This window comes from Lynx rufus, unplaced genomic scaffold, assembly GCF_022079265.1.
Source record: "Lynx rufus isolate CCGP_SWC_20201006 ecotype Redwood Valley unplaced genomic scaffold, mLynRuf1.p SCAF_15, whole genome shotgun sequence".
In the NCBI taxonomy this organism is placed as follows: Eukaryota; Metazoa; Chordata; class Mammalia; order Carnivora; family Felidae; genus Lynx; species Lynx rufus.
The window spans coordinates 51,399,420-51,416,501 of NW_025814829.1; the positions used below are offsets into that span (position 1 = coordinate 51,399,420).

General features: G+C 46.5%; 1 protein-coding gene across 1 annotated transcript; it reads left to right on the forward strand.

Annotated features, from left to right (window-relative positions):
* Positions 1 to 2,728: 2,728 nt before the first annotated feature.
* SELE (selectin E) lies at positions 2,729 to 9,244 on the forward strand. The gene is made up of 11 exons (XM_047076410.1): positions 2,729 to 2,786; positions 3,370 to 3,756; positions 4,105 to 4,212; positions 4,630 to 4,815; positions 5,755 to 5,940; positions 6,590 to 6,778; positions 6,899 to 7,087; positions 7,298 to 7,474; positions 7,966 to 8,076; positions 9,060 to 9,081; positions 9,187 to 9,244. Exons 1-11 carry the CDS (start codon positions 2,729 to 2,731, stop codon positions 9,242 to 9,244), a joined length of 1,671 nt encoding a protein of 556 aa, XP_046932366.1.
* The last annotated feature ends 7,838 nt before the right edge of the window (positions 9,245 to 17,082 follow it).

Consider the following 17,082-nt stretch of genomic DNA (forward strand, 5'->3'; position numbering starts at 1 on the left):
TGTGGTGGTGCAGCCTGGGGTGTGCCCGTGTTTGCACTGCCTTCTTTCCCCTTCTCTCAGCCTCCCCAGTGTGGAGGCTGTAAAGGAACCGAGAAGTCTCTGGACAGCAACCAGCATCTTCAGAGCCTGGGAGACTCGATGGGGCCTAGAGGCACCTCTAATCAGCCTGTTGCTCAGAGAAATCTGGTTTATTTGTGTGTGTGTGGAGGGGGGGAGATAATACCCAACAACCCTGGCTACTCAACTCTCCCCCAATTCCTTCAACTCGTCTTCCATCTCCAGCAAGTGGGCGCCCTCATGAGATCCTGACAGTCGCCGTCACCCGCCTCCTGCCCCTCACTGTGCTGAGGTCTGTCCATGAGAGGGAGGCTGGGTCTGCTCACGGCCTCTGCAGCAACCCTCTGAGCCTGAGGAGAGCCTCTTAGCCCCCAGTACTCAGGTGCCCGGTTTGCTGGCCCAACCTCAGGGGCATATTCTGGGTGGATGCAAGATAACCGTAAGGGTGAGTAGGTTTGGAATATCAGACCTCTGGGGATCAATTACCTTTACTGCCAAATCTATTCCACTTTTTATGTTTCTTATCCCCCCTTCTGCTATTGGGGCTCTCTCTCCGGAAGTTCTCTCGATGTAAATTAAGCCACAGAGAGAATTTGCTTTGAAATTGGGATCTTCTGGAAAGTGGGTGTAGAGGTCAACAAGTTTTCCTATGGAAATTCAAGTGATCCCCACTTACCGTCTCCAGCATTTAAATTAGACAAGATGTGGGGCGCCTGGGTGGCGCAGTCGGTTAAGCGTCCGACTTCAGCCAGGTCACGATCTTGCGGTCCGTGAGTTCGAGCCCCGCGTCAGGCTCTGGGCTGATGGCTCAGAGCCTGGAGCCTGTTTCCGATTCTGTGTCTCCCTCTCTCTCTGCCCCTCCCCCGTTCATGCTCTGTCTCTCTCTGTCCCAAAAATAAATAAACGTTGAAAAAAAAAATTTTAAATTAGACAAGATGCGGAGCTGGGGGTATTCCGTCACCCCCAGAGAAATGTCAGTATGGAAAGCAGAATAAATGATATCGTTTATGTCTCCTTCATTTGCATTTGGACACAGGATTCTTTAAACGGTGCTATACTTACTATAAAAGTAATAGAGGGCCATTGCAAAAATTGTTGAAAATAGTCATGAAGAATATCAAACTTCCCCCCAATCTTGCCATCCAGAGATAGTCACTGTTAACATTTTGGTACAGTTTTGTTATTTTTGGCACATTCATAGCTTAAAAGTTTTAAACAAAATTTGAGTCAATTAAATATGAGTACATATAGCTTTCATCTTTTTTTTTTTTTTCCACTGAACAAATCATGAATAAATGTTTTCCAGGCATGGACATCGAAATCTGTTTCCCATTCATCTTATTTTTAAGAAACAAAACATGTCAAACATTTATTTCTAGTAATTTAGCTACACAAGCTAATTTATTAGGAGATATTATTTCTAGTAATTTAGCTATAACTATGCACAGAATCAGGGTTAACAGATACCTTGTGACAGGTACCTCCGTGAGACAGGTACCTTAACATGAGTTGAATTGGTAGGTGAGAGAGAGAGAGAGAGAGAGAAAACATTGGTGGCCCACTACTGACAGCCACACGTGAGAAAATTAAGAATAGTGGTCCACAGATCATAAAACTAAGTCTGAGTTTGCCTGCATTCGTGAAATCCTGGTTACTACCACAATTACACGAGAGATGCTGCTGATTAGCAAAGTTTTTAAACTTTTTAAAGACATCAGTTTATGTTACTAGAATTAATTCCCCCCCATTTGTGCCATATTAATAGGATTCACGTAAAATAAAAAAGCATGAGGGGCGTCTGGGTGGCTCAGTCGGTTATGCCTCCGAGTTGGCTCAGGTCATGATCTCACGGCTCACGGGTTCGAGCCCCGCGTCGGGCTCTATGCTGACAGCTCGGAGCCCGGAGCCTGCTTCGGATTCTGTGTCTCCCTCTCTCTCTGGCCCTCCCCCGCTCATGCTTCCTCTCCCTCTCTCAAAAATAAATACATGTTAAAAAAAAATGTTTTAAAAATGGTAGGAACAGAGGCGAATTAGCTTGGAGGCCCAGGGTTTCTGACATCACTGTAATTTTTTGGCGTTATGGACATTCCCGGGAAACTTTTTGGATGCTACTGGGGAATTCCTGTCTCCTGGGTTTGGATACATCCTCCTATTACTCACAGGAAGCCAGCGCCCCTATAAAGGGGCTGCCGCAGGAGCAGTGCTCTGCTGTTCTTGGCTGACTTCACCCAGAACTGCCAAGTGGCCCAAGATAGAAGCAGCCAGCGACACGAGGAGTCAGACGCGGACGCCACGAGGAGTCAGACGCGGACGCCACTGCCTCACAAAACAGTAAGTGCAGCGTAAGGCCATGGAACAAGATTATCCATACGAACAGATAGGCAGAGAGCCTTTGGATAAACGGCCTGGGCAGGTTCTTGTTGTATTCAGACTTCGTTAAAATCTGGCTTTTCTCTTGCACCTAAACGATGAAAATCTTAACTTGCGTAGGCATCCATTCCCATAGACTTCTTTGAAACAAAGATGGGAGCGCTGTTATCTTTTACCTAAAATCTGCCGCTGCTGAAAACATCATTGTAGAATGAGCTCAGTGACTGGCTACCTAAAATTTCTTTCTGTAATGAATGTTGTACTTTTTCGCCCAGCAAGGCATTTCAAGACTCATCTTTTGATGACAAGAACCCTGGAAGTCATGACTGCTTCACGACTTCTCCCTGCTCTCACTCTTGGTAAGTCAATGTCATTCGTTAGACCAAGGTTTCTCATCCTTGACATTGTGGGCAGTTTGGACAGGACAATTTCCCCCCGTGGCGGGGGGGGGCTGTGCATTGTCGGGTGTTTTGCAGCATCCCGGTCTCTCCGCCCAGGGTGTTCTGCCCCGGGCTAAGGGCAATTTACTTTACCCCTTAGTGCCTCCCAATGTGTCAAGTGCTGATCATAAATGGCCTGCTTCCCAGAGGCATTGTGAGGCTCCAGCAGCATGGAGAGGACCTCGGACAGTGCTTAGTGGCGCATATTCAGTACTCAAGAAAGCTCAGTTATTCTGATTATTATTCTACTGTAGTGGATATACTGGTAGATGGTGGTGGGCAAGTGCAGGGAGAGCATCAAGCGGGGGGCTCAGTCCCCAAAGATATGTGCAGCGAATGGCAGTTTCTCCATCTCTCCCCTTTCTTACTTTGGAAAAGAGGAAAAAAACTTGAGTCATCCCCAAGGCTACCGCATGATGAAAATAAGAGTGCAAAGCCCAGTTAAAAGAGTCAAACCACAGCAGGACTAAACGTCCCATGCCTTTCACGCTTTCCTCTTTAGTGCTTCTCCTGCTTAAAGGGAGCAGAGCCTGGTCTTACAACGCCTCCACAGAAATCATGACGTTCGACGAAGCTAGTGCGTATTGCCAGCAACGGTACACGCATCTGGTCGCGATTCAAAACCAGGAAGAGATTCAGTACCTGAACTCCATCTTGAGCTACTCGCCAACTTACTACTGGATCGGAATCAGAAAGGTCAACAATACGTGGACCTGGATAGGGACCCAGAAGCCTCTGACCGAAGAAGCCAAGAACTGGGCTCCTGGTGAACCCAACAATAAGCAAAGCAATGAGGACTGTGTGGAGATCTACATCAAGAGAGACAAGGACGCGGGCAAGTGGAATGACGAGAGATGTAGCAAAAAGAAGCTTGCCTTGTGCTACACAGGTACGGGGCTCGGGGCAGCCCTGGGAGGCAGTTTCAGGGTGGGGGGCGTCTTGACAAGGTGCGGACAGTGTGCAAGAATTGGTCTCCGCTATGGTAATTTTACGTTCTAAACTACAGGGCTTTAAAACATCGTTTGGGAGATTACTTCTTTGACATTAGCCATCAAGGTCCAACCTCGCTGAGCTTAAAGCTCGGCTTTCGCATTGGGTGAAGCACTTCAGTTAAGATCTCTGGCGGTCCGCGTCCCTGGCGACGTCGCCAATGATCTCTGTGGCACACTCATGATGCGACGGAACGCATTCGAAGCACAGTAATGATCTTCCTCCCCGCGGATTGTGTTTCCTGCAGCTGCCTGTACCCCCACATCCTGCAGTGGCCACGGCGAGTGTGTGGAGACCGTCAACAACTACACGTGCGAGTGCTACCCCGGCTTCAAGGGACTCAGGTGCGAGCAAGGTAAGTGGCGTGTCGCCTTTGCCTTCACTTGAGTTGGTAGCGCCATCCCGCGTCCCAGCTGGCTCTGGCGTCGGGTCTGCCTGTCTTCCCTTCCCTGGGCCACGTGGTGCCCGGTGGCGGTCAAGAGCCGAGGTCGTGAAGTCAGAGTCAGACCCCACCCCCAACCAGCTTCAAAGCCCAGATTTACCACTCTGACTTAGGGCACCTGGACCAGGCAGTTAAACCCCCCCCCCCGAGTCCCAGCTGTGTCATTGCAAAAGGAGGCTAATAATGGTATCAGCTTCAATGGTGAGGCTGATCGGAATGAATGCACAGTGCCTGGCACATAGGAAGCGTAAACAGTAGTTACACCTTCCAGGGTTTTCTCACTTCATGCAAGATGACAGAGAGCAGCACTGATGTGGTTTCTCCTTTCAGTGGTGACCTGTCAAGCGCGGGAAGCCCCCGAGCACGGAAGCCTGGTTTGCACCCACCCTCTGGGGACCTTCAGCTACAATTCTTTTTGCTCTGTCAGCTGCGAAAAGGGCTACCTCCCAAGCAGCACAGAGGCCACGCGGTGCACGTCCACGGGAGAATGGAGCGCCCCCGCTCCTGCCTGCAATGGTAAATCTCTCTCCGAATGCCCAGAACATTCTCAAACTCACCCTTCGTTGTCTTGTTTTGTTTCGGATCCAATGTCACAACGTTTCCAAAACTCCAGGGCAAGTTCTTTCGGTTGTTTTTAGTAGGACTTCCCTTAGCCAATATGTATGGCCAGTAGGGTGCCTGCTTGGTTTGAGAGAGGTTTACATCCCATGTTTGCAGTGGATGCTTCTCGGGCTCTGGTGACTTGTAAGCGAGTGCCCATAACAGCAGAACCCACTTGAGAAATCGTAATGACTTATCTTCTCCTGCTTAATCTCTCTCATGCAGTGGAGGTGGATTTAAGACCATGGTAGTCAGGCAGCCCCCATATCTATTTTTCTCTTCAGTGTTTTTAATCTTTTAAGAGAGACAGAGAGAGAGGGAGGGAGTGAATCTCAAGAAGTCTCCGTGCCCAGCACAGAGTCCAATGGAGGGCTCAATCTCAGGCCCCCGGATCATGACCTGAGCTGAAACCAAGAGCCGGAGGCTTGACTAAGCCACCCAGGCGCCCCTCTCTCTCAGTCTTATCTTTCTAGGCCAGAGACGGAAGCTTTTGGCTTCCAGGTCCCGCTGGGCTGACATAAATGAATGTCCTGTGTATGTTAGGACATAACAGGACATAAATCATCTAGAATCTGGGTTTTTTTTCTTCGTTTTCACCTTACATAACATAGATCAGGGACATCGTAAAGTAGACCAGAAACCACTCAGCATAGTCAGAGTATAAATCAATCAGAGAAGATGAAAGTATTAATAAAAAAGCATAAAAGTTTTACTGTGTGCGCGCATGTCCCCAAGACTTATCTTAGGACTTTGGGATCTGCCATTTGAAGGCTGCTTCCTCGCCCTGTTATAAACTCCAATTCAACAGGCAGCGAACATATCTGTAAATTTCATGGTGCTCTTTCAAATCCCCAGTGGTCGAGTGCGATGCTCTGACAAATCCTGCCAACGGAGTCATGGACTGTTCCCAAAGCTCTGGAAACTTCCCATGGAACACGACTTGTGCCTTTGAGTGTGAAGCAGGATTTGAGCTAATGGGATCCCAGCGCCTCCAGTGTACCTCATCCGGGAAATGGGACGACGAGAAGCCAACGTGTAAAGGTAGAGTCCACATCAAGATTGACCATAAACATTCTTTTTCTCAACCTGGACTTGAAATTGCCCATAACTGGCAGGGATGAGAATGTGTCGAGGATGGCGTCATATGTAGAGGCACACTTAGTACCCGGATAAGCACTAAAACTTAATTCACTTTAAAGCAAGAGCAACAATGTGGAAAGCAAGCAGTTTTCGCTGTCGGGTACTGGTATTCTTGTAGCCAGATACAGCACAGAATGATTTCCAGTGGCACGAAGCCACAAGACCCGAATCAAGCTGCAAAGCAGGCACATTTCATGCGCTACCTTCTTACCTTCTTTGCATTTTGGCATCATCTGTAAGCATCCAGGACCCATCAGTTGCTTTCTGACTACATAACCTTTTCGTCCTGACGGTAACTCCTTCGAGTGTCAGAGCAGTGCTCAGGAACCACTGGTTCCGTGAAAGGCCTCCCTTCACTGAATGCCATTGTCCGTGAAGGGACTGGCGTTCGGAGAAAACACAGGCATCTTCCCAGCTGTCCAGGGAGTCACGAAGAGCCTTGAGACCTCTGAGTGTTGCTTCATCTATGATGAACCGGGTTCATTCATCAAACGCCAAGGACCCTCCAGTTCCTCCGCAATGTTTTCTGACCATGATTTTGGTGTCTCAGCTTTTCAGTGCAAAGCCTTGTCCCGCCCAGAGAGAGGCTACGTGAGTTGTCTTCCTGCTGCTTCTGGAAGTTTCCAAAAGGGGTCCAGCTGTGAGTTCTTCTGCGAACAGGGATTTGTCTTGAAGGGATCCAAAAAGCTCCAGTGTGGCCCTACAGGCGAATGGGACAGTGAGGAGCCCACGTGTGAAGGTACAGTTTTTGTCTTTATTTTAACACAAAAACCATGGGAGGGCTGGAGACGCGACTACGTGCGAAACCTGCCGCTGCCCGATACAAATTTCTAATAATGTGCTCGCTCGTGTGTTCCAGCTGTGAAGTGCGATGCCGTCCGGCAGCCCCAGCGTGGCTCTGTGACATGTACCCATTCCCCCGCCGGAGAGTTCACCTACAAGTCCTCCTGCGCCTTCAGCTGTGAGGAAGGCTTCAAATTGCGTGGGTCGGCTCAAGTCGAGTGCACATCTCAGGGCCAGTGGACGCAGGAAGTCCCCTCCTGCCAAGGTAGGACTGAATTTAGACCTTAAGGGGCCTAGGTCAAAAACTTCACATGTATCTGAACCTCGATTGCCCCACGGGCCTTGATCCTAACTTGCTACGAGCTGAAAACTAAGAAGTGCGTCTAAGTTACGCCTGCTGATGGCTTTTCAATCAGGGTTAGACGTTTTCCAGTAGATCTTTATTAACCGCCGCGCGTGTGCCTGTCGTTTGCAGCCGTACGATGTTCGGGACTGGCAGCGTCGGGAAAAATGAACGTGAGCTGTGACGGGGAGCCCGCGTTTGGCGCTGTGTGTGCGTTTGCGTGTCCTGAGGGGTGGACCCTCAACGGCTCCGCAGCTCTGACGTGCGATGCCACGGGACACTGGTCCGGGACGCCGCCTACCTGCGAAGGTGAAGCATTGATTGGTGGTGGTTGCCTGGGGGGACTAGACGGAAGAAGGGGAAAGCAAGGAACCATTCATTATGTTCAGGCCAGGGGGGTTGCCAAGGTGAAAAAGCTGGTGACCATTTCATTTTATGGGCATAGAGGGAGAACCGAGGAGGTGACACGTGGGCGGAATAGGTAGAACTGCGACGAGGGCGAAAAGGGGAGCCAGAGGTAAAAGTAGGGGGGAAAGGAGAGCAAGGGAGGGAGAAGAGAGTGCAGTAGGGACCCAGGCGCAGTGGGTTCTGTTCTTCAAGCCTGGCAGGTGAGGGCGCTCCTGGCCGTGGCCGCAGACAGGCCCGCGCAGGTGGCTTGGGTCATCTCAGAGGCCTGTAGTGCCCTGTCTCTCCCTCATGCATTGACGTAGACGGCTTATCCATGTGCCAAGAAAAGGGCACAGAAAGACTTTACGTTCAGTTCCTTCTCGTGAAAGTTCTTCCCTCCTCTATCTCCCTAGCTCCCACTGAGTCCAGCATTCCCTTGGCTGTTGGACTCACCGCCGCTGGGACCTCCCTCATGACGGTAGCATCATTTGTCCTCTGGCTTCTGAAACGCCTGCGGAAGAGAGGTAAGGGAGCTTGGGAACGTACTCCAAAAATGTTTTTGAAAAATGTATTTTTTTTTCCTCATTGGTGAGTCATGTTCTCTCTTGCACGTTTCTAAAATTTTCTTTAATGTTTATTTATTTATTTTGAGAGAAAGAGAGCACAAGCAGGGGAGGGGGGGGCAGAGAGAGAGGGGAGAAGGAGAGAGAATCCCGAGCATGGAGCCTGATGTAGGGCTCGAACTCGCAAACTGTGAGGTCATGACCCGAGCTGAAATCAAGAGTCAGACATTTAACCGATCGAGCCACGCTGGTGTCCCCTCTCTTGCACATCTCGGCAGTAATTAGACTCTAGTTACAAAACACTAATAAACTGCAGTGTAAATGAGCAGTGGTCCTAGGGAAAGAGTTTACAGTACAGCTTGAAGTGGGGAGGGGTTTTAGGAAATAAAAATGTTAGTTGTGTTCACAGCAGACAACTCCAGGGGGTGCCATTCACATGGAATTCTGTGGTTCCCCTCGGAGTGGGTGCAGTGAGCCTGCCATGATGGGTGCTCCCAGGAAGTGGCTAAAACGGCTCCGAAACATTTATTTGGAATACAGGCTTCGATGTGGGAAATCTCCTAGGGAATATGCCAACGCGTGTAGCCACACTCACAGTTTGGCTCTACAGAATATTTGACATTTTTTAAAATTAAGTTCTGACATTTATAAAATAGGAACTTTCACGTAAAATCTAGATTTGGGACTTCTCATGAAAAACGGGCAGATGAACTTGGCAAGCTGAGCGGGTAGCTATTGGCCGGCATTAGAAAGCTGCTGGGCCCCTAGGATGAGTGTGCATTTCACGCCCGCTGCCCCCAAGCTGTGTTTGCACTCTGATTATTACAGGGGCCCTGAAGGCATTGGGTTTGCAATCCCTAGAGGATAGAGTCATATTGTTTCTGAATTTAATACGGCCCTGAGAGTCTTTTAGTCCAACTTTAATGGTTTTCTTTTTCTTGCAGCAAAGAAATTTGTTCCTGCCAGGTAAGTTGCATTCTTGTCCAAAGCATGCCTTTGAACATTCTACACATTTTTCCTTGTTCATGTCGGAAAACGGTGCTTTACTTAGTGTTTTTATGCACTCCACAGCAGCTGCCAAAGCCTCCAATCAGATGGATCCTACCAGATGCCTTCTGAGTCCCTTTAAGTCCAAAGGAATCAGGTAAGACTTGAAAACCACATATGATTTTGAGAGAGCATATCCTCCAAATCTGCCAGTTTCTGGGGGGAAAATCACCACCTTCACGGTGTTGGATGGAAAACTGTTTCATTTCTTTGTAGAAGGACAGGAACAAGGATCTGGGCTTTATTGAGTCATTTCGCTTGTGAAAGTTATTAGTAAAAATGATGACGGCTAACCTTTATGTGGCACTTAGTATCTTCCAGAAACTGTTCTGAGTTGGGAATTCTAGGAGATAGAGACTTGTTGCTGTATTTCCTGTTACACAGATGAAGAACACGAGAGACAGACAAGTTAAATAACTTGCCTAAAATCTCAAAGCTAGTGAGTGACATAGCCAGAATTCAAACCTAGGCAGTCTGGTTCTAGAATCTGTGCTCTGCTTTGTGAGAATTGTGAAGGGTCAAGTCCCCCTCACCTCCCCCCCCCCCGAATAGATTTTGTTAATTAATAGGCTTTATTTTTTAAGGCAGTTTTAGGTTTACAAAAAAAATTAGCAGAAACTGGACTCCCAACATACTCCCTCACCCTCCAATTTCCTTTGTTATCAACATCCTGTATTAGTGTGGCATTTTGTTACAATTGATGGGCCAATATTGATACGTTATTATTAGCTAAAGTTCACCCTTTTTTTTAAATTTTTTTCAACGTTTATTTATTTTTTGGGACAGAGAGAGACAGAGCATGAACGGGGGAGGGGCACAGAGAGAGGGAGACACAGAATCGGAAACAGGCTCCAGGCTCTGAGCCATCAGCCCAGAGCCCGACGCGGGGCTCGAACTCACGGACCTCAAGATCGTGACCTGGCTGAAGTCGGACGCTTAACCGACTGCGCCACCCAGGCGCCCCTAAAGTTCACCCTTTATATTAGTATTCTCTCTTGGCTTTGTATATTTTACAGGTTTTGACAAGTGTGTAATGACTTATATCCGCCATTAGAGTATCATATAGAATAGTTTCGCTGCCCTAACTGAATAGGGCTTTGAGGTTCATAGGTGGACTCCCCCGTGATAGTGAACACGGTGGTCCATGGTAGACGGTGAATTTTGTTGTTGCTATGAATACAGAATATTAAGCGTCCTGATGGCATGTTCTCTCTGTTCGCAGGAACACAGTTTCCTCCAGGGAACTAGAGCAATACCCTGAAGATGGCAAGGACAGAGAGCCCTCCTCTGGTCTCTGGCCCTCCTCACCTCCCACACCCGCTGCCTTTAAGCTGGGAGTGAGGCACCCATGAGGACTTCACCCATCCAAACTCCAGTGAGCAAGGCCAGTCTGCCATCAGCGAGTTAGCCTTCTCTTCGCTGTTCTCTGTGTCTGGAAAGTACCGGCTGATGGAGGGAAAGCATATTCTCTTCCAGGCAAATGTGAAGGGACCCAGGCTCCACGATCTCAAGAATTCCTGTTCTATCTTTCCGCCCCGCTCACTGTGAGATCTCAGTGGAGAACCACAGGATTTTGTGGCCTTGCTTCTTTCTTTTGCCCCTCACGGTGTCTCTGCTGATTACACGGTTGCTGTCATGGGGCTGAAATATTGTCAAGAGTTTAGGGGAAACCGCTTGGCCAAAGATATTCTATCACCAACGTGAAAAAAAATGACAATTTTGTAATGCACCCAGGCGAGTGCATGGGGAAATCCTACTTAATGCTCTGTGCGAGGATGACTAAAGCACAGTCTTAATCACTTTTCTCCCTGTGGGATTCACTGCTTTTTAAAGTGCCATAAGAGATTGTGCTCTCTTTATTTGCATTGACGACAGGACAATCTTCCCTAATTCTTAATTCAGTGTATGTGTTGTAGAGACTCTAAAATATGTACACATTAGGACTGCAATAGGGTAGAAGTGACTTATCCTAGATCTTTGTTCAGTCACAGTTTCTAATGTTCCATCTGTAGTAAATTTATTTCAAAAAAGGGCAAATACTGTTTATAATGTTAACCAGGGTAAAGTTCTAAATTTTTTGTTCCCGTTGCTTTTCAAAACATTAGTATCAGCACAGTAGAATCTGAATGGCATGCACTTATACACTGTCAGCTCTTTTTCCAGAGGTAGGTGGTTTTCCATGATGAAAAGCTTCCACGGGGCCAAATGTTCTGATTTGCTAAAAGCAGAAATGCAGACAGACGAAGGTACAACTCTTTGAATGTCTCTGTTGACAAAAACATGTAGTCATACGGATGTGCTTTAGCATTTCTCCAAAGACGTTTGTCAGGGGTGACGGGTCCACATATAATTCTCATATATTACATTAGATTTTAAATCCATGTTAGGGACTCACCTTGTAAAAGATTTGTCTGGTGGGTTTTTTGAAAAGTGGAGACTTTTAATATTTATTCCCTAATTGTGTTATTCTGTTTGTTAGAGTGTTCGTGAAGAGAGGAAAGTCAGTATGAATGAGCATATGTATTTATTTATCAGGGAGTTTAAAATTCCTCAGGGAGCCCCACTGATCATTGGCAGTGAGAAATTCTTGGCCAGTCCATTGCCCAAGCTTCTCGCTCCGTCTTGCAAGTTACGTGAGAATCAAAACTCTCCCACACGTACATTCACTTAGCATGTGTTGAAAATCAAAGTTTCTGACAAATGCGGGCTGCGTGTTGGTAAAGGCAAAGCCATAAGTAACCAGGGAGGTATGCTAAGTGTCAGAACGGTAGCGAATTTTAAGGGGCAAAAGAACTCTGGAAAATAAGGGAGAGAGAAATAAACAACTACTGCCAGCAGACTACCTATAGAATGAATTATTATTTTCTCTGAAATTGTTCGAATGTTGTAAATCTTTATACTGTGATGTAAATAGCTGTGTGAAATGTAACTGTGGTCCGTGTTTTAAACGGTTTTTAAAACGGGTTTTAAAAAGCATTTTAAATTATGATTCAAAATATTTTATAGTTTTTTAAAGTATGTATTTATTTAAGCTTATGCCATACCTATTTTGTATGTGACGTGGCCAGCGCAAAGTTTGATAATAAACGTGTTTATGTTTAGTGCTGTGTGTAGGTTCTTTCTTAAAAATTCAATTTTATTTGGATAAAATTCGCATGCCGTAACATTCACCCTTTTTTCAGTGGATGGTCCGGTAGTTTTGGTACATTCATAAGAGGGTACAAACATCCCTGCCAGAGAGTTGTGGCTATAATCCAGGAGATTTTGTTCTTCTCCCTAATCTCCCAATGGTGCCAAATCCTATCAACACTTCTCTTAATAACCCATAACCAGCCATGTTCTATTCCCACGGACAGCCTCAGAACAGACCCTTGTCACCATCCCTGGATTACATGATAAAATCCCCATGAACCCGTTGGTCTCCAGTCTCTGAATCGGCTGCTGGGAGGGACTGTGGACCCAAGTCATTGACACAGCCCTCAAGTCATACAAAATATCATCTTTTCCTGTCTCCCAGCCTCACTTTACACGATGCCTCTTTAGACATTGCATTCCATCCAGGATGGAGAGCTGTGTCTGCCCACTTTGGTGCCTTTGAACACACTGGGTTGTTTCACCTGGAGTTACCTACCCCCATCAAGGACAACCTCCCCCCCCCCCCACAAGCCACACACACTCCATTCTTTGCCTGCTGTCCTACTCAGGTTTCAGGTTCTCTGCTCAAATGTCCCTTCGTGACAATAGGCTCCTTAGAGTAGCTCACCTCTTCGATGCTCTCACAGCCCATATTTTTCTGCCTTCCTTTAATTACAATTAAATAATCTGTGTAATTGTTGAATACTTGTCTTTTCTACTAGATTCTAGGTTCCTTAAGGGTAGGAACACATTACCTTGTTCATTGCTGTGTTCCTAGAATGTAGCAGATTTCCGATACGCGGTAGATACTCAGCAAATACGTTTTGAACGAATGAATCAATCGGTGGATGAACAAATACAGATTTGGGCTCATGATAAGGAGCAGGACCCCTTTTCTCAAAGGGAATGAGTTGTCTCAGAAGGCAAGGTTTAAAACCCTGTTAGGGAGACAGGATATGTTTGGCAACAGGACGGAACAGAATGGAAATGAAGAAGAAATAGAGGAACTAGTTAATGGCCTGAAGGTTCAGTGAGGTAGGATGAAGAAGTGTCGCAGTGAGATACTTGAGCACCAGATTTACAAGAATAGGTGGTCACGATTAAAGAGTGGGATGCTGGAGTACGTGATTGTAGAGGTGACACCGTTTTGGGTGATGTCAAAGTTGAGGCTGTGTCCGGGGAAGAGGGTAGTTGAAGCTGAGTGGGGGAGGATGTTATTGGAGATCTAGGCCCCCAGTCGTGGGGTTACTGGTTGTTGTGTGAGACCGTGCATTCCTTCTACCCATGAAAAACTCATGTTGGAAACTGCAGTGAACACAGCCTGGGTCGGTTGCAGGCATCTGTGATGGGGGTGTAGGCACAAGGGAAGGGCACTTCCTTTTATGGACCTAGGGCTTCTGCTTTCAATGGCACTCAGTGAGCCTTCCTTCAGCCATCTCATGGTGGGCAAATAGTCCCCCAGCATTGGTTTCAATCTCTCCAGGGTTTTGTGATGGCTTATAATGCTCACCCACTCACTCTAGTTCTGCCCTTTGGGGAGCACAGAATAACTGAAAGACTACTATTCTCCACCCCCTCCCCCGGCCACCCTTCAAGTGACTGCTAACATGTCCTGTGACCTTGCCTACCCCAAATCTCTTCAGATTGAAGGTGCACCATTTTTAAAATTGTTATTGAGGTGAAGTTTATATAACATAAAAGCAACCATTTTAAAGCGTACAATCTAGAGTGATATCTAGTGCGTTCCTAAAGTTGTGCAGTCACCACCTCTATCTTGTTAAAGATACTTTCATCAAAAGGAAATCTTGTGCCCATTAAGCAGTCGGTCCCCACTACCCCCTCCCCTCCCCGCCCCTGGCAACCACCAGTTTGCTTTCTGCCTCTATTGATTTACCTATTCTAGATATTTCATATGAATGAGATCACACAATATCTGGCCTTTTGTATCTGGCATCTTTCACTAAGCATAATGCATTCAAGGTACATCCTCATCATAACCTGTATCAGTACTTTGTTCCGTTTTGTGACTGAATTACATCCCATAGTATAGATGAATGCGTACTCAATTTAAGCCAAACTTCTCACTGTATTCTCAAGAAAAATGTTTTCAACAAACACAAAATCCATCATAGGACTCAGAAGCATCCATCTGAAAAATGCTTTGATAAACGCCAAAACCACAGCACGGATGCACTCAGTGAGAGGAACTTGGTGAGGGGCATGGTGATGTGGTCGGAGTTCTCTAGAAATCTAACTTGATATAAGGTCAGAATTTAAATGTATAGGAGAATGAATAAATTGCATTTTTTATCTGACCATTTCACTAAATAACTCTCCCTACACTTCAGAAACCAACGTTGGATGGACCCGAGGTTTCTTCTCTCCATTAAGGGCCTGGAATTCTGGTACACCATGTAGACATAGTTCAAATCTGGAGCCTAAAGGTAGTTGTGTCTGGGTGCCAGATGACCTAAACTGACTTTCTGAAGAAAACCCTGGATTGGTATATGGTTTTCAAAGAAGAACAAAAATGTCCAACAAACCGTAGAACAACAAAGACATCCAACGAAAGAGTAAGACTGGAAAAAAAAGAAAGGAGATATAAAGTCTTTTCTTAGTAAAAGAAAAAGACACTTGTAGCTTATGACCCCAAAGGGGTTCGTTTATCCATTTATTCATCCATTGGCTCAATTGACATTTATTGAATGCTGGACCTTCTGCTTCTGAAAATGTAGAGGATTGATATTCTGAAAACTCTACTGCTCTGATCTTTTGCATTTCCAGGTGGATTATAATAACCTGTTTAAATGAATAGCTGAGCTTCCAAAAAAGAATGGAACCCCAGAGGACAAAAATGATTAGGAAGCAGGCACCTGACCAATGTAAGAGCTTGTGAGCCAATGTGAGAACTTTAGATTTTACTCTGAGTAGGCTGGAAAACCGCCGGAGGGGTTTGAGCAGAACAATGGTCTGACTTGTATTCTCTCGTGCTGGGTATCTTCTTTCCCTCGGCTACCCTCCCTCACCATCCATGCATTCTCAGGCCTCCCTGCCCTTTGTCCCAGGAGGCTGGTTCCCGCAGACTGCATCACTGGTGGGCTGGTGCCTGATTGGTTTGACTAATAAGAGGCCCTACAGGAGATCAAAGAGAAAGAGGAGAGAGTGGTCAGCGTATGTCTTACTCAGCCTTTCCCTGCTTGGGTATTCTCTCTAGAAGCAGTTGCAACTCTCTTCCACTACAGCTCCTGATGGGCAGCCTTTCCTGTAGGGTTGCAATTCTCATTGGGTTCTGATAACACTGTCTCCTCCCTTGAATCTTCAGTCCCAGGGATACAGCCGCTTCCTGCTACTTCCAGTCCCTGGATGCCTCATTTTCTCTTGTTTATTTTCTTAGTCTTGCCCAGCCTATGTAAGTGGTCTCTCTACTAAAGGCTCTTCAGCAGGTGAAGGCTTCACTCACCAGGGGCGAATTCTGTTTCTGGCTGGGACCCTGAATGATATGCATTTTAACTGAATCACTTAAATTGTTCTGTTGAAAACAGCCCATAAGAGGAAAAGGGTAGAAACATGGAGTCTTGATGTGGGGGGCTTTTGCAATAATATAGATGAGAGATGATGGTGGTCTCAATGAATCATAGAATGGAAGCGATTGAATATTTTGATGGTAAAGCCAATAAAATTTGCTAACATATTGGATGTGATTGGTCAGAAGAAGAGGGAGAGCTCAGTTAACTCCAAAGCCTTTGGCTAAAGTAACCGGAAGAATGGATTTATAACTTGGAGAGATGGCAAGAGGCTTGGGAAGAGGAATTCAGAAGTTCGGTTTGGCACATGTAAAATTTGACAGGCTTTTTCAACAACTAAAAGGAGATATCCAGTGGGCTTTGGGCTGGGAACAGTCCTGGCTGGAAATACAAATTTGGGACTCATCACCATTTAGATGGCTCTTCAAAGTTAAGAGGCTGGCTTGGATCACCACATCAGTGAAGGGAGAAAAGAAGAAAACAGCAGTGAGCTGGAGCACTGCTAAGGCGTGGAAAATGGAGAGATGAGGGCATATCAACAAACGAAACAGAGAAGGAACAGTCCATGAAGTAGGAGGAAAACCAGGGGCTGACTGGTGAAATAAGATGAGAACAGAGGGTCGGTTGTGCTGGCTTTAGTGAAGGGGAGGACCTTGGTGGGAGCAGTCTCAGGGAAGCGCTGTGATTGAAGATCTGATTGGGCAAGGGTCAAGGGAGAATTGAAGAAGACTTAGAAACACAAGTCTAGACGTTCCTTCGGGCATAACAGTAGGCATATTGGCACTTCACAAGGCTCCTTGGCTCCAGTTTTGTCCCCACTTCAGCTTGTCTTCCAAGCTCCTGGCAGACGATGTGCAGCCTAATAATCAAGAGCATGAGCATCAGAACCAACTGGCTTGGGGTCCAAACCCCAGCTGTGTCTCTTACTAGCTTTGGGACTAAGCCCAACTTTCTTAAGCTCTCTGAGACTCTTTTAAAATGGGGGCGACGACAGCGCCTGCTGGTGAATAGTGGTACTTAACCTTCCTAAAGGTTAAATAAGGTGATACATATGGAGGGTTGAGCTCTATGGCTACTGCCGTTGTTACTGATGTCTTTTAAAAAATACAAATCTGATTATGTCATAACTCTTACTTTCCATTGCCCTCCATAATATAGGTCCTAGTTTCATATGAAGTCTAGTTCCTTCACATGTGACACAAAAGAAACACAAAAGTACTCTAGGGCCCCAAACTCCTTAGGGTGAAAAGGTGGAGCTGCT